A 23,173-nucleotide genomic window follows, 5' to 3' on the forward strand; every position below is an offset into this window, starting at 1 on the left:
GCTCACAGTGTAAGCATGAGCTGCATTTGTATTGCATTTATATTATGCACTATAAGGTCACTTGGTACTTGTGTCAACCAGTTACCCAAGGTTCATTTGTGTGATGTTTATGTCATCAATAGAAGTATTAGAAGGTTCAAAGTAACTATCAATGTATTGACCACCAGGCAGGTTCAAGAGCAAATAGTCGTCTCATAATAGGAAGAGTCTCAAGGATTCGTGGTGACTGAACAATGTTGGAGCAATAGTTGAAAGATGCAGAAAAAAAAAGACCTGAACAGGTTACGGAAATAAATCTGGTTTACAAGAGCTCAAACACGGTTTACACAATCATAATAATTTGTCAACTTGAAAATGTTTATTAGTTGTGACTCAAAAAAGAAACCAGGAAAAAAACATACGAAAATAGCTTAACCAAAGCTTCATCTGCCAGCAGAGCATACATAACAGTGCATTTTACTAACAGTTTTATAAACAACATTTTCTCTATTAATCCTATGATTGCAGTTACAACTATATACAACCATTTGAAGAAGTAACACAATTAAAGGATCATTTGATTTTACTCAAAAGACAATCCTTAAAGCTGCATTGCCCAACCTATAGTAAGAATTGTATAAGCAGCACTTTGTGATTAAATCGGATCTCTGTGCGCTGTCTGTACGCTTATGTAAAAAACATGTATCAAACCCAAACTTGTACAAAAAAGATGTGTGTGTACTATATAACACTTAAGAATGAGAGCTGATTGGATGTGCTTTGGTGGTCCTCCCTTGCCTGGGATCCAGAATTCTCAAATGTTTTACTAAGAGTGAGTCTAGTCACCATTCCCTCCATTGCGCCTTGAGCCAAACTCAAACAAACCGTGCAATCAGAATAGTTTTTTTCAGTGATGCATGTGTAACAAATTATTCTATTGATCACCTATAATTTAGAACAAATCAATCAAACTTCTCTCACCTCAGATGTGCTCCGCTCGTAAGCAGCTTTATTTCTTTTGATACGGACGGATCATGTACCTGATTGGCATATCCCACCTGTCAATCAGATAAATAATAACCAATAATAATAATATCTAAATTGTGGGGGTTTTCTGACTTGATTTAACAACAGTTTGATTTTTTGTCTAGTTGTGTGACGCTTTGACCAGTTATATTCAAATATTCTTCATAATGTTAAACCTTTTGCATTTTGATGTTACACCGCTTTCCAGAGTCTGTTGTGTAGAACTCAATTCAGGGTGACACACATGTCAATCTGGCATAAACCAGGTAAGGCCAAACTCAGCTGTTACAAGACACAAAGTTCTTCTACTAGTTTTACTGTTAGAAGCAGAGAGCATATAAGGAATCAGCAGCTGTCCAAAGTCACCTTTCCTCCTTTGTGCGAGCGTGGGAGTGTCCAGAGCATCAGCCCACTGTAAAACACTGCAGCTCATATCTGATGCTCCCATATGACTTCCTCTCTCCATCTACTTCCACTATATCAGCTCTCCTCCTTCTCTTTGCGGCGCCTCTGTGGGGGTGGGGGTGTAATTACGCAGTCAGACGGTGTTTACAGACGCAAAAGCTCCTTAATTTATTCCAACAGTTAGCAGTAATTCCCCACTTTAATTTATAGCCCTTCCACCCGTTGGGAAAGCGAGGCAGCCAGATAGTGAGCGAGCTGGAGAGAGACTGAGCATATGGACATTATACTTCAAAATACAGTCGGTGTGGAATTCGACAAGGACTTACATGCACATAAAAGCCATAAGCAGTGGTGTTAGTATGCACTTAAGTTGCCTTTTCCAATCAATTTTGGGATTTGAATTGGGTTTTAATGAAGTGAAAGCAAACAAGTTTAAATGCTAAGGAAAGTAGTGCAGCGGCAATAGTCCTTGAGCGATCTGAACCACAGCCAGTTCAGTTCATGCATTATAATGTGTGTTTTCACATTGTTCAATCACTAGTGTCCAGCTCCTCTGTGCACAGCTGCTTTTAACATGCAAGTTGTGTCTGTTTTCATGCACTAGAATTATTATGGAAAACATGAATGAATGAATGAATGGCAAAAAAATATGCCCACAGACACCCTTCTGACCAAGGTCTTTCATTATTGAGTGAAAACCTTTTGTAAATGTCCACAGTTATTTCAGTCCAGTCCTTGACAGTCTGCTCTGTCCCTGTCATCCATTTTCCTGTCATTGCTTTATTTTTTTGCTACAGACAAAATTACATTTCGCATGTATCCATCGATCATTTCCATAGTTGGAGTTTTCACATTGTTTTAGAGGCAAATGGAATGTCTGTCTGCACTCCCGCATTCATCTCCGTACAGTATTTAGGAACAACAAGGCAAACTCAAATCACATGACACCACAGTTTCTCCCAACAACCAGTGCTTCCCGGTGAATAATGTGCACTTTGACGATGATGTTATAGAATCACTTTTTCCAGCCAAATTCTTTCCAAACATGAGATTTTGTGCTAATCTGATCCCATTCCTCATGAGTTATAACACAGTTTCAAATGAGCGTTTCTGAGTTTTATCATAGCCTTGGTCTAAATGTGCAGGTTGTGAAAACACACAAGTCATTCAACAATCAGAAAATTCCCTTTCACATTCACGCCTTTGCCAGTGACCTCCAGAGATAGCCAATCTGTGTTCTGCGGGACAGGTTGTGTACATTGTGGTTTAATTTTCCAGGTTGAAAGTGATCACTAAGCCTGATTGCCAATGCCAGAGCAGATGGACAACCTACAACTTGATCTGGTCCTATGACATGCTTTAGCAGTCATTTAATCAATAGTGTATCTATCCTTCTCTATCAAATATCCTTCCTCCTCAATCAAACAAACACGCCACTTGCACTCATCCCTGTGTTTCTGTTACTCCACCAGCGCTAGTGCGAAAACAACCATTGATTACATTCATAGTGCCACCATAATGGTTTGTATTGACTTTTTCAGAAGCCAATGCGAAGTAGGGTCCTTAATGACCAAGTTGTGAGTCTTATATCCGGACTAGGAAAAGGAAAAACAGCCTAGTGAAACCTGTCAATGTCCAACAAGGTACAATATTGATTTGGCTATTGGCAATTTAACATAGAAACCAGACAACAAAAGTAAACACGGACAAAACCCTCAAACTAGAGATGAAATTCACCAAAACTCACCAGTCACCATTGCTGTACATAGTGCTACTATTCTTATTCAGCTTCTTAATTCTATGTATTTAATCTTTGGTGCAAATATTTGGCCATTGTTAAAGGAGAAGGATGAAGGAAACGGATAAATTACCTTGTTTTTGTTTTGTTTTTTTATGTTGGGAATGGACCTACATTTACCAGTATTCAAACTTTTCAGTATCAGAACTTCAGGTTGAGTATTTTTATAGTTGAAGTGAATGTTCTTTCTCCTTCACTATATATCCATGGAGAGTCCTTTCTTGTCTGGGTGAATATAAGGCTAAGGCACTTGGCTGGTGTCAAATTTGTGTAAAGTTACTGCCTGGCACAATATAGAATCGGTGCCAAATGCTGTCCTGCCACTGTAACCGAAATGTTATGACATGTCAGCCACATTCACAGAGAATAGGAAAAGCATGAAGAGTAGTCTGAAGTCTAACGCTTATATAAAATTGTAAAAAAATAAAACAAATAAATAATGTCCTGTCTAACTCAGCCCATTCAATTAGTTAGAAGTTAGTTATCTATTTAACTAACCTATTGTGGGTAAAACTAACGCTTGTGAATGTCCTGAGATCGATTCCCGGGTGATCCAGGGCTTTTCTGCGTGGAGTTTGCTTGTTCTCCCCGTGTCTGTGTAGGTTTCCTCTGGCAAGATGAATTTTTGTAATTTTTGAGAGTTCACAAACTCTTGAGCATTAATCTTGTTAGGCTCCCGCTGATTCTTTTGCAGTACGCACCAGCAGTAAAAGGGCCAATCACATGGCATTTAGGATCCACAGGCGGGACTGGAACCAATCACAGAGTAGCATTGTGGTTTGGCCGAAAGTCAAAACAACCCGAACCTGGCGGCGCTGAGGGCTGTACTTTGGCCTATTTTAGGAGAAATACAGACTATTTGAAGAAATGTGCACACAATAGCTCTTTGTACATTTGTGGATGAGAAAGAGGATTGTACTTTTTTGAACACTGGATTTAACACAATTTAGATTTTTCTGTATATTCCACTGTTATTACGCTTTGACCAATCAGCTCTTTTGGTGAGAGCCTTCCCAGATTCATTTATGTGAATAACTCAATTCAGAGTGAGACACAGATCAATCTGGCATGAGCCAGGTTCCCAGTTTGCCCTACCACTAAAAACATGTGCAATAGGCTCCTCCCATGAAAAAGAGACACTTCGTCTCAGTGAGACTTTCCTGGTTAAATAAATGAATAAAACCAAAAACCACCCGCTCCCTTCCTCTCCATTTTTTCTACTTCTCATCCCTTCTGTCCTTCAGGTGCAGGATACAGAAAGCCTCCTCAGAAGCTCCAAACCACCCTTCAGACATAATTTTGTCAAATATCAGTTTGTCCTTGTAGCAGTCATTAATAAACTCATATTTACACTGTATTCTGAGGTTGTGGTCTTGCTGAATACTGCCATGTCAAAGGGTGCATTCAAACTTGGACTTGTTTTGTCCCAGTTTGAGCCCAGTTTCTATCTGATTAATTTGATCCTGGTTTAGTCCAGGTTTAGTGCTGGATTAGCCCTGGTTTAGCCCTAGCTTTGTCCATGTTTAGTTCTAGGTTTAGTCTTGTCTTGGTCCTAATGTCAATGTGGTGTTCATGCATGTGTGAACATATATTACAGTGTGTTTGATCATTTAACTACCGGTATATCCATTTGAGGACACCTATTTATATATTTGGTTTTCATTTTAATAACTCTAAACAAAACATTTTATATGGTGAACTTAATTTGAACCTAAAACGATCCATGCTGCTTATTTTAGTATTTTGTAGCTGGCACAGAGATTAAAATACAACTCGAAGTTCACATCACCATATGTCTCAGTATCGCATTTATAGCAGTAAATCATTTTTCAATTTTAAACTCCAAAATTAGCATTTTTAAAAGCTGGAGCGATTTTTTTCAGCGATGCCAATTCCTCCATTTCCCATTCTGAAAGCGGCACATGGCGAAATGAAACTGCTGCCACCAAACCCTGTTCTGTTTATCCTAGACAAGATTACGCAAAGTCCTTCAACTTCCCACACTTCTCCTTCATGTTCTGCCATACAACCAGTTTAAGCAGCATCCTTCATATGCCACAGAGATAAAAACCAAATGGTGCAGACATCATGGCAACATTATTTTAGTCTTCCACTGCGTTTGGGAACTTTAATTCTTAAACATCTCTGGAAGAATCGCCGCTTTCCTCAACGCAATGTTTCTACTGAATGAGGCAACATTCCATAAAACAGCGCATTTGTTTAAAATGGCTCATAAGCTTTGCAGGGATGAAGATGGATCGGCCCTGTGAGTTAGACTTTGATTAAACACGGACAATAAAAAACACGGGCCATGTAAAGTTTGAAGAATACGCCGCTTTTTCTTGCTCTTTTAGCTCACCCCAGGGAAAAGGTATAAATCATGACTGTATAATTCCTCCAAGTCCCACCAGACCCAGTACAAGGCGCTCATAAACAAAATTGCAGGTGGAATTTGTAGATAATACATTTTGACAAGCGCTGAGTTATTTCACAGTTTTGCTTAAAGTGAGCAAGAATCTGATGGATCGTAAACTGATTTGCATATTCACTATTGCTCCAATATGAAGATTAAAGAAGCTTGCAATTTCCCAACTGTCACTTGATCTAATTTCAATAAAAGATAAAACTGAGAAGTACATTTCCTAACCTTATTTAAATGGAAGAATATGGTGGAAACTAAAATGAGTCCCAAAAATGAGCCTTCAATAGATCTAATTCAACATTTCTGATGCTCTAAGTCAATAAAATATATTATTCTAGCCAAGGGGTTTAATTATTAGTCCTCTGCCCCATCTCCAACGCAGCAGCAGAACTGTCCTCCTGCTCAGCCTCTCAATCATATTCTTCACCACCACAACCAACATCTATCTAGTCAATCAACCTCTAACGTTGTAAACAGTTTCTCTCAAGGTATTTGTTTTTGTTCCTTTTGAAGGAGGCAAGATGGAATTTTTTTTATTTTTTTTATTGTTGTAATAAAGTATAGGCTAATAACGGCGCAACAAAATCAAATTGATATCTGATTTATGGATTTTTTTAGAAGGATTTAAATGCCATGCAAACCGCAAAATGATGTGAGTACTCAGAGGAATCATGATTAGAAACAAATACTCGTAATACTCTTTACTAATCTTGTAACTCCAAAAGTCTCATAATGATCTCATTGTGAAAGTGCATGTAACCTAATAAACCATTTCTGATTTAGATTCCCACGATGAGACCACGGATATTACTAAGCCTGAATTGTTCTTGACAAATTATTTCTTCTTTATAAATGAAGTCTTTGTTCATGCTCCAAATGTTCCAAATCATACTTTGGAACATTCTCCATGGAATACATTTTATGTGATATTAACTATATACCAGCCACCTCTGTGTCTTTTTTAAAGTGTTCTGACCTGATTCTTCTCACATGCTGTATATAGTGTATTTTATTTGTCCTTGCCCATAATTACATTTATAATGACTATTGCCTGTTGTCCTTGTTTCTCCCATGCTGTTTAATACTCAGGGGAGCGCAGTGCCGGTGATGTTGCCTGGAGGGAGGAATTACTGTCACGCTGGACTCTTCACACTCCACTGGGGCGTGTGTGTGTCTCACATGCACTGGCATTTTCCCCATAGGACTCACCCCAGGACAACCAAATATTTACACTCACCCAGATTTTTAAAACCCACATCACAGCTGTCATGTGTGCCCTGCGGAGGTGGACACCGAGCTTTCCCTGGCACAAAGAAAGTTGGCACAGCGGGTACAAGGAGGTGGTGTGGAAGTGGAATTAAGTGCAAAGACTGCATGGTGTCTCCACATGTGTGAGGGTCAACTGCCGTAATAGACTGTAAAGGGAAGTTGATCTTAGCCCACACAAGCTCTCCACTCACACCCCCAAGCACTTGCAGAGCTCTCTTGTTGATGATTCTCAATTAAATATCTCATTTTCCACACCGCTGGGCTGACTTGCGTCGTCCCACAGCATAAGGGACAGGAAGTATTGAAGGCAGGGGAGGGGAAATCACCAGCGACACATATTGTTGGAAGGTGAGAGGGAGTGGCTGATAAATATATGCTGCCTTCAAATATAATGAAGAGAGTGCGAGTCAGCAGATTGCGTTGTCCACAATAGAAAAGATGCTTGACCTGAAAAATGACTTGTGCAATATCTTTAGGCAATCAAATGTGTTTTGATTAAGAATTTAATTTACAGTATAAAGTTGTTGTGGATGTACTGAATTAAAGTATTGTCGTTTCAGGGGGTCAGTGCACCAAGGGGAGTCTTAAACCTACTTTGCCTGGAATGTGCCACGGTATAGTAATAAATATATTGTAATAATGTATTTTGACAGGAAACGACAGGAAAAGTTACATAGTTCACATTTTAAAGATAAAACCATATCACATGAATTATTGGATTTTATGTAAAAACACATTTTTACACCATTTCAATGCCACCTAATTCAGAAAAATCACCATTCAAGATCCATTGAATAACACTGAATCGGTGCGATGGATTTCAATGAGCACGTCTGGAGCCACACAATACATCATGTTGGAGAACAGTGTGCATGTCACCACAGCAGAAGTCATGACTGCAGTGGGCGGGCAGAGAAGATGCCAAGAGAGGCCAGGCATCGATCCTTCCGCTGGGCTGTCTATGTGGGCCAAAGCTTCTTTTATTTTCACTAACCTACATGAAATGGTTCCACGGAGGCCGACACAGGGGCTTTGGCCATTTGCAGGACACAGAGGAGGTCAGAGCACCGTCCCACTCCCTGGTGCAGTAAGTGGCCCGCTGCCAGATTGAGGTTTGCTGCTGGTGATTTTCAGTCACACTTTTTTTAAGCGCCAATGACCTGCATGGAGAGACATCTGCTCCAGCTTCAAAGCAATCACCACGGTCATGATAATCCCTGCTGTAGGAAAGGAGGCTGTAGGGTGTGAGAAGAACATAAAGACTTACATGAATTGCATGGACCGGCTTTTTTAGATCTTTTAGAAATAAAGTAACTCGCTGTTTTAAGTGATCAAAAAGCCAACCTTCATATCAATTGTCATATCTCAACTGTACAAAAGAAGCTCTTCAACAGTGCATAAAAGAATTGTATTCATGGCAATGCGTGAGAACGCTTTAAATTATAAACGCGTTGTGCCTTATCATGCTTCCCAAGTCTCTCTCGTCACACACCAGCCTAACCACTACCAACATCCCAGCTCAGTGGTCATTCTTTATGCCTGGGCTGCTGCGCTGTGTTCAAGAGCATTCTTCATCTCCTTCAGCAGTTTGTGCCACTTTCAGCACATCCTCTGTCTGAGGAGCAGCAAGGGATAGCTGTGGGCGCTGCGATGGCCGCGTATGTCATATAGAAACGAGCCGAGGCAGTCATAAGAGCACTGCACCGCCACAATGGGCCTGATTGTGTTTCTGCAGAATTGGAGGTTTTGTGGGCTGCCTGCTTGTAAAGGCATTACAAGGTCCTGACCCAGATCACAGATAGATGTAATAATGCATGACAGGTTGTCCTTTTGAAAGCCCTATGTCCTAAAAGACTCGATGACCATTCACCTCCAAACATGACCCAAGCTTTTTCAACTGGATCACACTTTTATATTTACTCTCACTTTTACCTGAAAAGAAATGTGTAGTAGACCATATACAATACAAACTTGTGAAAAGCTCTAAAAATAGATGAAAGTGCTCCTAAACCAGATGCTCTTGTGGTTTCTATGGCAGATCTGTGCTTATTGAGATTATTCATTATGCATGGCAGTGTGTGAGTGGTGCCACATTAAAGATGCATACCAACAACAGCATCCCAAAGACTTTAAAGAGACACTCCTCACCAAACAAACAAAGATGATTAATAATTTACACTCTTTATGTCGTAGAACTGTAAATAGAAGTTGGCTCAAAGTAATGAAGCTGAATTTGTCCACCTAGGTCTCTTCTCTGCAAGATGTGGAGGAAATATTTACTGCTTATTGTGGCAAACAACCCTCTGTGACCTTATCAACGATATTCCGATTTGGAGAGACTTGCACTGATGATCTTGAGTCAGCGGGACAGTATTTACCTTGGTTGGAATAGGGAGGTTTCACGGTGAAATGCCAGCAGCGACAGCAGGCCTGCGGGGCAGATAATACCAAAGGCTTCTGTGGCGGTAAGGCACGCATGCTGAGTGCAGAGGGACAACACTGAAGTGCGTACAATCAGCACAGTGGGCTGAGTACACTATCATAAAGACAAACTGAACTAATACTCATCATGAGCCTGAGAGGGACGTGAGTGCAGAGGTGTTTATTTCATAGATGCACTCATATATATTTACATATATGTGGATGACGCTGATTGGTCAAAGCGTCTGAAAGAAACAGAAAAATCCATGCCGTGTGACTGGCCCTTTACCACTGGTGCAGACTGCAAAGGAATCAGCAGGAGCCTAACAAAATGGATTCTCAAGTTTGTTAACTCACAAAAATCCAGAGAAATCCTCTCGCTCGCAAGGTTAAGATAGCTATTGATCTGTATAGAAATACAAAGGGATATAATTCTGGACTTACACCGCAATTGAATACATAAAAAGTTGTGCAATACTGTGGAAAAGCAATTAAAACTCCATAGTGGTGGTTCAGAGAAATGTTCCATACATAGATCACCTATGATCTATAAAATAATTAATGAATAATTGCATGGATTTACATGTCCAAGCAATCTCTACACTCGATGGAAGTAAACCACTTCTGTAGCCACAGCTGCCTCGGGGAAGGCTGATGAAACCACTCCACATTTACACACAGGCAAGATTTGTGAACAGTTGTGTGCTGGTATAATTTTTTCATTTTCATTTATTTATACAGGGAAAACAGATACATTCTGATCATGACATCCAACATCTAATTTTGTGTGCCTGGAAACCTTTTTTTTTCCAATTCAACTCAAATAAGTTTCTTTTTGTAATACCCAAAATCATAACAGCGGTTGCCTCAAAGGGCAAACAGTGAAAAATAGATTCATCAATACACAACAATTAAATTTCTCAAAAACCTAGACTCAGAAATAAGGAAAGAAGGATAATTAGATAAACTGTGCAAGTCTAGAAGTAGTAGTAGTGGTAGTAGTAGTAGTAGTAGTAGTAGTATTAGTATTAGTATTAGTAGTAGTAGTAGTTGTGGTTTATTCTGTCATTTTACAGCTTTACAAGGATTAACACAACAACCTTACCAGAGACAGTGTTGTTTATCTGGTATTCTACATGTTTTTCCTCTTTTAGATGTCAGCGGCCATCCAAATAATTAGCAGTTGTATTATTTGCATTATGCATTACTGTAGCAGTTCTTTCACATGTATTTGTGTTTCGGGGAGGAGATTTCATTACTCACCATTGAAACATTTCCTATTCTCCCAGTCTTACAGTCTTACAGTCTTACAGTACAGTCGCACTGTTTTCCACCAACAACACAATAACCTTTGATCAATAAAAAAGACCTATCTATAGCACACAACTTAGCAAACAAGAATCCCAATGAGTCCCAATGTTTGCACAGCACCTCCGGTATTGGGCAGCTCAGTGTTAGCTTGTTAGTATTAATCTCTTTCTATGATCTAGTCTGTTAACGTTTCGCACTGTCTCTTCAAGCGTTTAACCTTGTCAGAGATAGGCTGGGTTCCATTAAAGTGTTCCTGAAAGGGTTGAGCATTAGGGGCCTCATTTAGAACCACTTCCATTTTTAATAAACTACTCACAGCCCCACAGATCTGATACCGGGATAGTGCACTTAACCATGCTGTGGAGATAGATATGCCTCATAATTCATATATTATATCAAAAGCTATACAACTCTTGCTGCTGATATGTTCTTTATGGACTTTAGTACAATATATATGTACAGTGTGTTTGTCTGTATCCCCTTTTATGTCGCCTGTAAGGTTCACCTTGTTTGTACATGGTATCTCCTGTCTGCCAACTGCCCCCGTAACAGGCTTGTTAAACTAGAATCATTGGCCCAAAAGCTGCCCCTCGCATTTTAACATGGCAACTTAACATTTTTACCACTCACACAAGATTAAGGTGTATTAGCCTATATAGGACCACCAAGGAAAAGTAATCATAATGTATATAAAGTAGGTGGAAACAGAGGGGTGAAGGGTCATGAGGGGAGGATGAGGTTAATGGAATTGGAGGAGTAAAACGACATGGCAAGAGCTCAAATGGACAGTGGATTGTAGACGTCTATTTAGCCAGAGAATCAATACGAAGAGGTTGTGTGCAAGACAGGCCTCTTTCAGGACCCATACAAAAGAAAAGTGGAAGACAGACACACTGGAGGGGGGGGGGGGGGGGGGGGGGGGGGGGGGAATTAGGTCATTTCAATATAAGTCAAATGAACAATAGTGGTCACTTTCTGCAGGCTGTTGCAGAAGTAACACAAAGGAATAACTGTATAAAAGCTACATGAAATATGCACTACAAAATAGGGCTGAAAGATGGGGGAAATATCAAATTGTCATTTTTCTGACAAGCCTTGCGATTAAAATCAGATTTGCAATTTATGTTTTAATAATAGGATTCTGTTTAAAGTCTATATTTTAGTTCATTAGTTACCTAGCTTGTTTGCCATGTGTTGTTTGAAAACCGGATTGGAAAACAGCCTTCCTTCGCTCTGCATGCAAAAAGAGAACAGTAAAATGTGTCAAGGAGAATTGACATTGGTATTATAGTTTGTAAAAAACTGCAACCCTTGCCATTTCCAAATTGCATCCGTTCAAAATGCAATTTAGATTCGATTGTGAGTACCGTAATTTTACAGCTACTACAAAGAACAAAAAGTCGACGGTTGAAGTGTTGCTTGATTACGTTTTACAGTCAATATTTTGTCCAATCTGAAACTTACCCTTGTCACTTACAAAAAAATAAACAGTTGAATACTGCTGTTATAGCCCTATTGGAAGTAGTTTTTGTTGTATAATATATGGACCAATCCCTCAGCTTGATACCTCAGTGGCATGTTTCCTTCAGCCATTTACAGTGGAAGGATCCATCTTTGCAATCTTAGAACTGGCATGTTTTTTGTGATGGTCAAAAATCCTTCAGTTGCTAGCTCCATGAATAAGTTACTTGGATATATTTTTTTTCCTTTCCACAAAAAAGCAGTCAGATTCAAGATGTTCTCAAACTTGCTTTTTGAAATTGGCAGAGTGGGGCAAATGAGGGAGTTATCATAGAGCTGTGTGGATCAGTTACTGCATACACAATTCTATAGCTTGTATTGCCACTGCAAAAAAACAAACAAGCAAAACAAACCTAAAATGTGATCGCTGACCATTGTCTTAAACCCTCAGCAGACCTTACACACCTAATAAGTGCAAACAAGGAAGAGGGCTGTGTTTTGTCTTCTCTATGTGGTGTGAGTCCATCTGTCAGTCAAGTCTTTCCTTTATACTTGCTCACACTGCACCAGAGTCCTTGTATATCAAACTACGCACGTCTCTGTGTCTTGACAGTTGCAAATGTGCATACTTACTTTGTTTGAAATTGTTCTATGACTAATTCTTATAAGAAATGACTTGTCAATGAACAGGATTCAAAAACTAAGAACTTTGGCAATAAAGTGCAACATATAATGATGAATAATTTAGTTGCTATTAATTATAAAACAGAATAAATACTAAAATTACACTGCAATTGGGCATGGGACGATTTCAAAATGTTGTGTCATGATTTTCATGGACAAAAATGTTTTGAAAAATTGGTGACAGTCTAAAAATGTAATGGATATGAATAATTATACTTTAACAATTCTGAACAAGTTCCATGATAACAACAACTATAGAACAACTGTACTTTATCACATGTGAAAACAAAAAATGTGTGTGTATACTCAAGTCTGTTTTTTATCTTACTAGGAAGTGTTATTGTTTTTTTTAATGCATGACTTATTTTGATATATCTTGCTTTCTTTATTCTTCACTGTTGTACTTTGCACCTTAACACCAAATCAAGTTCCTGGGAATTTTGTTCACTGACAATGGCAATAAAAAAATTCTGATTGTGATTATTTTTGTTGTCTATTATCACAATTATACAAAATATGCCATGAATTGTCTGCCTTTTTATTGCAATAAACGATAATTTAAGATGGATGGATAGATAGATAGATAGATAGATATTTATATCAAGTCTGGTGGTGCTGCTTCCTGGATGTTGCTTTTGACTGAAGGAAACACTTTTGTTCATGGCCACATCCAATCTATTTAAATAGTGATGACGTGTCTCCCACAAATCCATCTTTGTCATGTTCCCAGTTCTACATTTATTCTGTGCTATCCATCCAGCTTGGAGTTGATTTGATTAATGACTGCGTGACACGTTAAATTCATGTTAGCCATCCTTCCTCTGCTGCTCTGCTGTAGTTGTTCTGTGCTGGAGTGAGCCAGCTCTATAGTGACACCCGGTGGCGTAACTTTCAGAACCCTGGACAGCGCCAGAGTTCAGGAACAGGCACCTAATGGACCGTTTTAGTTCCTTCATAAGCAGCATTTACGATCGAGCATAAACCGGATTAATAACCTACTTTAATAACCTGTTCAATATTTAATCAAGCGCTTTCACAAAGAGGTGGCACGCTTAATGTATAGATTTTGGCAATACATTTTACTACGGGAACTGGTCAACTTGGAAAAAGGGAAATATTTCAAAAAGTAAATGATGATTTTTAGGACAAAAGCTATGATGTGTGCCTTAGCTCAGTGTATCCCAACCAGAAGTAAAAAAGCACTTTCAGATTTAAAAGAAAGGTGGAATTTAATATCATTTTTATTATTTTCTTAATAATGCTCCAGAGGGTAATTTTGGAATTAATATAATTAAAAAAAGAAAATATAATAGTTTCAATTGGCAATACAGTAAATTGATTTATAATGAATAAATAAACATAGGGAATTTAAAGCACAAGATAGAGTCTATGATTGTTCCCAGCTATTTCTAATTGTCCACATGCTCAATCAAAACAGATGTCTTTGGTTTTAGAGACATTTAAAAACAGAAAATATTCATTACGCCAGGTGATATAGTCATTAATAACAGGCCCATGTTCACATTCATTGTGCTTCAGTAAGATAATAATATAATATAATAATTATATAATAATAATGTAATCTGCAATTTTGAGAATGTTTCTGTTCTCATATTTGTTCTGGCAGATATGACCAAATAAATAAAAGGTTAAAAGGGGCAATTACAGCATCCTCCACTCCTCTATGTGCCCTATAGACAAATTACAAAGGATCAAGTTGATTTCATAACCAAAGAAGTGACAGTTATGGGCTTAAAATCATTAAAAACCTTGAGGTCGACATCCTTTAGGAACAGGTAGAACTAAAGCTTTGCTGAAAGCTTTGCTTAAGCTGTGAGGTCAAGGTCTGACTGAAAATATAAAACACAATTGTCTTGCACAACTGCTAAAGTACCTCAATTTTTTTCAGGACCGGGGCTTTTGTTAGTTTTCAGAGAGACATCGAATTGATTAAAAGCATTTCCAAGTATTTTAATATTATTAGGCTGGCTCGGTTGGTAGCGTACCCGAAATAAATGCATTATGTCTCCTTTAACTAATCATGGGATGAATACAAACAAGTTGTGCAAGTTCTATGGAATGTTCTTACACAACAATAACAACTCTTTAATACCTCTATAACCTCCCCACACATGTGAAAGCATAACTGCCTCTAAGAAGCATTGATAAGAAGAATGTGATTATTCTTCTGAAAATGAATCTCTTTGTAAACAAAGGTATAGTCGATAATGATAAGTGGCCTTTGCTGCTGCTCTGAATGTGTAGAATAAGTGCAGCCCAGTGTTTGATTAGCCTGGAGGCGCAGCGCAGCAGAGATTCATGCACTGCCAACAATCAATGAGTGAGCTGCCAAGCATGCCAATCACTTTTATTGGTTTCTCCTTGCTTTTGTGTTGTCGCATGAATCATCCCGCACCTTTTGTGCCATTTGATAAATCAGCAACAATGCATATGTCAATTTGGCCTGGTTGTGTTATTGTTTAACCTCAGCTTATCTCAAGTATCACATTCATGTTCTCCCACAGAGTGCTGCATAGTCAGTGACACTACAAAGTATGTCTGTGCCTCTACGGTCAGCGAGAGGTGTCATTTAGAGTCGTGATGAGGCCATGAATACTGTGGCCACTGCAAATAAATATACTTGTGTACATGTAATTATTCAACAGTCATGTAAAGAAAAAACCCACACATATAAAACTACTTTATTTAGAGCATTAAATTACACTTCCTTTCTGTCTCCATAGTAACTACCGAAAAGTGGAGCACAGCAGCCACCTAAAGGTAAAATAATCTCATTACATGACAAATGGGGTCTACTCAAGATATAATTTTATTAAAGCGGTTGTGGGATGTAACTAAGAAGCAAAGTAAAAAATACTGTAAAAATGTATTGTATAGTATAGTAGTATATTTTACAGCGAATGATTTTCACATTGACCTCACTACGTTTGAAAGTCAGTATCAGTATTTCTACTTCCCTACATTTTTTTAATCAACACTAAAAAGTAATTAAAGTTTGCTTTACTGTTTGAGATTGCCTGAAATGACGGAATGGTTATTTTCAGTTTGTCCAACAAACAAAATATGCAAATAAAAATAGCTGGAAACCTTAGGAAAATGATTCAGAAGTTTCATCTGAACAAAAACCAGGCTTTTTTTTTTTTTTTTTTAAATAAACAAAAAATCCACATCAACTTTTGACACTTTAATATTTCTCAAAATATGTCTGTACACAAATACATTTTTAAACAGATACTTCAACACTTTTACTTAAGATTTGTTTGTCATCATTTTACTTGAGTGGTTGTCCTGTATCTGTACATTTAGTTAAGAAAGGAACAAAATGAGTTGACTTTTTCCACCACCGATTTAAATACAGAATCCAAAGACATACAGCCCATGTCTACTGAAAAGTACAATTTATTTTGCACCATCCCCACAAAAAATATTGGTGCAAAAACATAAATTCCACTTACAACATCAATGACAGTGCATCTCAGGAAGATAGCAATGCTCAAAATAAAAGTACAAAACAAATTTATTAACAACAAAATATCAACACCAGTGAAACAAAAACAGTTTTGGGATAAAATTATAGCAGATGCTCAGAAACAACTTTAAAAGACAGAAGCTGACAAAGAATAACACAAAACAACTTCATTTTTATATAAAGTAATAATCATTCTTTCAAGACAACAGATATGGTACAGACAAGTCTAAAGGTCTGAGACCAAATACCACGGCATTGAAAAACGACATTCAAAGCTAATAAAGTAATAAATATAGGTGAAAGCAACTTTAAAGCTGAAATGTGTTAATTGATAAACAGCCTGTGCAACATGTAAATAAATCTGATAAAAATACATCAATAAAATCCAGAATCAATGCCATAAAACACACATTTTTTGCTTTCTATGATTGGAAAGTATAAATCAGCTTTCACAGGTTGCCCCTGCACGCTCATGTCTTAAGTGTCTTTAAAAATCACCTCAAAGTGATACAGTATAAAACAAAACAGAAAAACAATGCAACATCTGCAGCCCATACAGCAGAAAACCACCCAAAACTGCTTGGATCTACAGACCAGAAACGTATCCCACTTCAAACGCTCTGGGCTGGGATGGAAAAGTGTTAAATAAATGGAAACATTTGTACCAAAAATACAACAAAAAGCAGACTAAACCCTTAAGAGACAGCACTATAAGGCTTATATACAGCTAGCAGACATGTACATTGTTGTTCAGTCGTCATGTTGGCTCAAACTCACACCTGTGGTCAGAGAAGTCTGGTGTGTTTTGTGGGCAGTGGTGTGGTAGTGTGTTAAAGGTGCAACTGCTCTGTAAAATAGTCCCATTAGGACCGCACAGGTTTACGTCAGATTTAAAGGTCCTCTCAGATTCACACACCAACTGTTTTTCCACTAACTAAAATATAATCTAAAATATATAGATCTAACTAAACACACAGCCACAGCTTTTTGATGCTAACGGCCAAATCTGACCCTTCCATTTGCCGTTACTATATTTCACATGTGGCAAACAAAAGGTTTTTCTTTGTGCAATTACTGCTTCTACAAAGGTCTACCTACTCATTATACAGTTGATATGGCTTCTGCACATTAATGGCTCCTCTTCCCTTTCCCCTTTCACTTAATACTTAAAAACAAGTTTTAAACGCCATAGAATTGGGAGATAAAATACCAAACTTCACTTCTTAGATGTAAAATATAGTGCATGGTTGGTTTGATTTAAAAATAAATCAACAAGAGAACTTTATATTCATTTCATGGACAAAATTCTTAAATGTCTGTATGTAAAACTTATATTGTCATTAGTTTTTGATAAATTGCGTGACCTTACGCACCACTTACACAACTACAACTGAATGTGTTTTTTTTTACTTTGTTTGCTAACTCTTTTTGGGGGTCATTGTGGACTTTGGTTCTGTTTTGGACGCAGAGGCAGAGGCAGATGAGGAAGTTGATGAAGATGAGGAGGAGGAGGATGAACTCCACCGTGTCTCCACACCTGTACTCGTCATCTTCAACTTACGGCGTTTTGCAAGAGGGGCATTGTCAACACTTTTCAGAAAGAAGCCCTCTCTCTTGCCACGGTTAAAAGCCTGTCAGATGTACAAATAGAAAATAAAGGTGAGGCTAGAAACAGTGATCATAGAACTTGAACAAAACCAACACACAGTACCTTGTAAGTGGCATTGACATAAGTGCGAACAGTAGGTCCACTGGACTCAAGCACATCTGGAGAGCACAAAGGAGTGGTGGACATGGATGCTGCTCCCTGCAGCCAGCTGTTCTCCTTCAGATCAGACAGTTTCAGACGCCTCTCAGGATCCACTGTCAGTAGACCTACAACAAAAACAGAACACCATAAAGAACTATCTACTGTATAGGCTACTTACTCCACAGTTACAACAATTTAACATAAACAGGAAAGACCAAATTAAGATACCTTTTACAAGTTCTTTTGCATCATCTGAGACACCTTTCCAGGCCTCTCCCTCCAATGAGAAGTCCCCTTCTTTTATCTTCTGCATGATATCAGCATCAAATGAAGACGTCAGGCCTCTCTGGCTGCTCTGAAACGGCACTTGGCCTGACAGCATTGTGTACTGATGAAAACACACAGATAGTGGTTAGACTGACTGCTACTTGCTACTGTAACAAAGCGTGAGGGTAAATTACCAGGATTACTCCGAGGCTCCAGAGGTCACAGGCCTTGTCGTAGCCTGCACTCTCAAACAGCTCTGGTGCAGCATACTGCAGCGTGAAGCAGGGAGTCTGTAGAGGAGCGCTCCCTGCTGGACATAGGCGAGCAAACCCGAAGTCTATCACTTTGAGCACAGAGTCTTCTGCCTCGTCAGTAAATAGTATGTTCTGCAAACAAATCAAAATCACTTAATTTGAAGCAGCTATTGTGAAATGTACAAAAAATGTATTCAATAACATATCACAATTATTCCTTGCATATCAAATATTTCTACTGCCAGTATTTAGCAGTTACAATTCAAGAAAAAGAGAAATGGTTAACTGTTGTCTCACAATTTTACATTTTTATTTATTATTTCCAAGAAGAACTTAACTGTAATTAACCTTAACCATCATAACAAGAAGACAATTAAAATTTTGATCGTCTTGAGCTTCATAAATCTGAATACAATATAACTTCTTTCTCGTCCAGAATCAGTTGATAGAGTTGAAGCATAGTCATAAGTCACTAAGAAACATTCTGCATTCCTTGTATAGTCTGGCTCATTTGGAAGGTTACCTCTGGTTTGAGGTCTCTGTGTACGACTCCAGCCTCATGCATAAAGCTCACGGCTGAGACCAAACACTGTAACAGCTGACTGGCCTCAGCTTCCCCAAACAGCTTCTTCCTCTTTATTCTTTCAAGCAGCTCCCCACCTTTAAGAAGCTCCATCACCAAATAAGTGTGAAACTATAGGAGAACAGATAAAAATAGAACCGCTCAATTTAAATAATAACAAATATTGCACAAAATACTGTAGAGACAGTGATTATTTATGTGATTTTTGTTAACCATTCTTTCACATGAGCTGTACCTGGTCTGTATAGACCTCCTGCAGCTTCACAATGTTGGGGTGAGATTCACATTGCCTCAAAGCTGCAATCTCCCTCTGGGTGTTTGTCTCCATCCTAATGATGCATTTACAGACATGATAGATGAAAACAGGCCAACTGCAAAAGTCAGCTAAGCACATAGTCACAAAAATAGTGTGTAGTCATCATGATTCACCATCGACTCACCTGCGACTGACAATTTTCACAGCGTACTCATTGCCACTCTGCTTGTGTCTGCACTTTCTGCACACAGAGAAACTACCCTCACCTAAGGGTGGCCCCTGAAGACACAACTCATAGTTCAGAAAAAACGGGGACTCCTGGAAGAAGAGAAAAGACCGCTCAAAAACAGAACACCCAATGCAATTAAATTATAAAGTATTTTAGTTAATGCTTGTACATGTTTAAAAGCACTTTGTATCTTTTAGCGAGAGCACTTGTGCACACATTACATGATTAGGAACGTAATCGGAAAACATGAAATAGGCTAATGACACATAAAACATGTGTAATACATGCTGTAATTTACCCGCAGCATTGCACTACGCTGCACAGAGGCAGAGCCAGGTCGATCTGCACCGATTTGAGTTTGGACAAAGTCTCCCATGACTGCGTTCTTATTGAACAGGATTGACGGAGCAACAAATGAGTAGCCCTGAGGAGAAAGAACAGATGCTGGGTAAGCAAGAAAAAGAACAAAGACATTATATTTACATAGATTTAAGGCTTAGTGCTCATGCAAGTGGCATTCCAATCACTTAATGTTGTTAAAATTCAAATGTATGTACATTCACTAGTTATATCATTGCATAATGTTGAATATTGCCATGATGCAAACCTGGAAAAGGCGGTCTGTGCTGGGGGGGGTGCTGGCGGGAGAGTAAACTGGGTCCATTCCTGTGAACTCCTCAGCAAAGTTCCCCACATCTAGTTCACTTTTCAGCTCTGGTTTGAATGGACTCTGCACCTTTTTCAGTGCTAGATCAGACCAGTTGAGTCCCTGTTTGAAAAATAATCAACACTAAAATAGTGTCTTTTATCGCTGCACGCATGACATTACAGTGTAATAAAACAAAACCTTAAAGAATGTATGTGCTTTAATGTCTTCAGCCCCTCTTGGACCAGAGCCTAATCTTCTATGAGGATCTTTAACTAATAACTTCCTCAACAGTTCCTGAGCAGTAGGTCCAATCATAGAAGGAAATGGAGGGTCACAGCGGAGAATACGCCTTAGGAGAAGAAAATAAATCTCTTGAAATAAAAACATCACAGAAAAAACAAAACATAAAAGCAAAAAGTACATACTTTGAAACCTCACTTTGGGAGTTTCTCTCTCCTTCCAAGGTAAAAGGAGATGCTCCTGTCAGCAGTTCAAACATTAAAATCCCAAGACTCCACCAATCCACAGACTACACAAGGAAAGGGAAAATGAATATTATCTAAAGTAATATTTTATTTTATTTTTCAATCTTACCTTTCCATGGCCGGTCTTCCCTCTAATGATTTCCGGAGCCATATATTCAATAGTGCCACAAAATGAATAAGTCCTTTCCCTCTGTAAAAAACAAAGGGTTACAATTTGACCACAAACAACTTTAACTGTTATAATGTATATGTTACTAACCTCTTCATTCAGAAACTCTTTACTGAGCCCAAAATCTGTCAATACTATATGCCCTTCACTGTCCAAAAGGATATTTTCCAGTTTGATGTCTCTGTACACAATGCCAAGCTGTAAACAACAGACAATTAAAACCATAGTAAAAAGCATATCTGATTAATTTTCAACTTTGACAGCAAACTTTAATTGTCCACCTTGTGTAGATGTTCAAGTGCCAATATGATTTCACCGATGTAAATCCGGACTGCCTCCTCAGAAAAGTGATCACGCTGGTAAAGATGGGTGAACATCTCTCCACCGCTTACATAGTCTGAAGTGAAACGGATACAAGGCATTTTACATACAATAGACATTGATACAAACTTCAAACTGTCTTGATCTTTGACAAAAGTTTATTCAGAAACTGTTTAGAGTAACTTGCCCTAATGAAAACACATTTTCATTAACAATGAAAATTATATTCACCAAGAATGAGGTGCAGTTTGCTCTGAGTCTGAAAGGCATAGTGTAACGTGACCAAGAAGGGAGACTGCCGGATGTGCTCCAGCACCTGCCTCTCAGTACGAGTGTGTTCAGTTGTTTTGGCCTTTTGAACAATAGCGGCTTTCTTCAGCACCTGGAATAGTGAACAAAAGAATCATTACACGTTTACAAATAGGTTTGTGTGCAAAAAACAAGCCTGCCAATTAATAATAATTTTAAGCAAATAACATATACTATGAAAGGCTTAATATGCATTGTAAGGTTGTTAAATGTATAGAAAATGTCTGGAAAGAGGAGGGTGGGAATGTCAACATAATTGCTAGAAAATTGGCATCAAGTTTAAATATTAAATTCATACCCTTACCTTCATAGCGTAAAGTTGGCCCACATCATGGCCACTGTTTTTCCTAACCAAAAACACCTTCCCATAAGCTGGAAAATGTAAACAGATTTGTAAAGTTTGTTGACAACATTTGAGTAATTAATGCAGTACTAAAAGTGTTGAGGACATAACTGGATGAATGTCCACTCACCTCCAGTGCCCAACACTTTGAGCAGTTCAAAGTTCTCCATGCCGACCTTCTCACTGTGGCCTGTGAGGTTTGCTGAAGAAAACAAATATTTTGAAAAAGAAGAAAACAGGCCTGCAGAGCTTTTTAAAATACAATAGACATACCATCCGTGATTTGATGCTTGACAGTTGAGGGTCTCTCATTTGTTTGTGAATCCGAGTCATCACTACTTTCAGATGCGTCTCGAGGCATAACTTACAAAAACTCAAAACCAAAAACTGAAAACTAAACTGGTCTAAAATGCAGGATAAAGTGGCATTTAAATATGAAGAATTAAAAATCTAAAGATGGTGAACATTTGGGCACGTCAAACTGCATAGCGCTCATGAGACAGATGTTTTGTCCTCGGGTCCCGCTGTTAATCCTCTGTCCTGGGGCATCCTACTGTTGTACTATGTGTGCAAGTGTTTAATATATGCAATTATCAACAGTTATCCTTTTAGTGTCAGTTTACGCCAATACAATACAACTGAAGAGAACCTGTACCTACTTTGTTATTAACGGTACACAGCTGTGTTTAGCATTAGCTACAGAACATTAGGAGTAAATTAACACAACGCGTTATCTATTATTTTGTCATTTTAAGCGCTAATGTTGTCCATTTGCGTCCTGTCGGTCATCTTTTAGTTAAATGCTCTGTTATTTCGCCTTTCTACGAGAGCTACAGGACAGGTTACATCGTTAACTGCAATAGTTGTAGTTGATTGCAAAGTGGAAGCTAGCGAAGCTTCTCAAGTCAAACTTTGAAGGCTAACGTACGCTACTGTTTACAGATAGTTTAAATACCATCTAGCAGACATGGCTCATACACGGGTCATGTTCTGTCGTGATCTTCAGTGTCTTCGTCTGAACTAGTCAACCATTAACCCCTAGTCACGGTCCAGCGTTTATATTTTTGTCAGCTGATAGCTTAATGCTAACACCGGATGCCTTCAACACAACTGCTCGACACTGGTCACGTGACTCAAAGTGGGCGGTGCGAGGACAGATGTTTAGTTTTAAAACAACTTTATTAACGTGGTCATTGGTCCTATTCATATGTGTTGTATTGATTTAAATATTCAGAGCAGGATATACCTGACGTTTTTACGTTTGAGTAAAGCAGGACGAGAAAAGAATAATC

At 38.5% G+C, this 23,173-nt stretch overlaps 1 protein-coding gene across 1 annotated transcript; it reads right to left on the reverse strand.

The window, feature by feature from the left end:
• Positions 1-16,178: 16,178 nt before the first annotated feature.
• On the reverse strand, positions 16,179-22,986 carry rps6ka4 (ribosomal protein S6 kinase, polypeptide 4). Its single transcript, XM_072446583.1, has 18 exons — positions 22,155-22,986; positions 22,012-22,083; positions 21,843-21,910; positions 21,461-21,611; positions 21,190-21,305; positions 20,999-21,106; positions 20,849-20,929; positions 20,680-20,783; positions 20,453-20,603; positions 20,213-20,374; positions 19,904-20,029; positions 19,561-19,694; positions 19,356-19,449; positions 19,061-19,231; positions 18,478-18,669; positions 18,245-18,404; positions 17,978-18,141; positions 16,179-17,897 (listed from the first exon to the last, which is right to left on the reverse strand). The coding sequence occupies exons 1-18, from the start codon at positions 22,240-22,242 to the stop codon at positions 17,685-17,687; spliced, it is 2,355 nt and encodes a 784-aa protein (XP_072302684.1). The 5' UTR covers positions 22,243-22,986; the 3' UTR covers positions 16,179-17,684.
• Between the last annotated feature and the right edge of the window lie 187 nt (positions 22,987-23,173).

Source organism: Eucyclogobius newberryi, unplaced genomic scaffold (genome assembly GCF_026437365.1).
Source record: "Eucyclogobius newberryi isolate DKJ021-1_F unplaced genomic scaffold, fEucNew1.0.hap1 SCAF_15, whole genome shotgun sequence".
In the NCBI taxonomy this organism is placed as follows: Eukaryota; Metazoa; Chordata; class Actinopteri; order Gobiiformes; family Gobiidae; genus Eucyclogobius; species Eucyclogobius newberryi.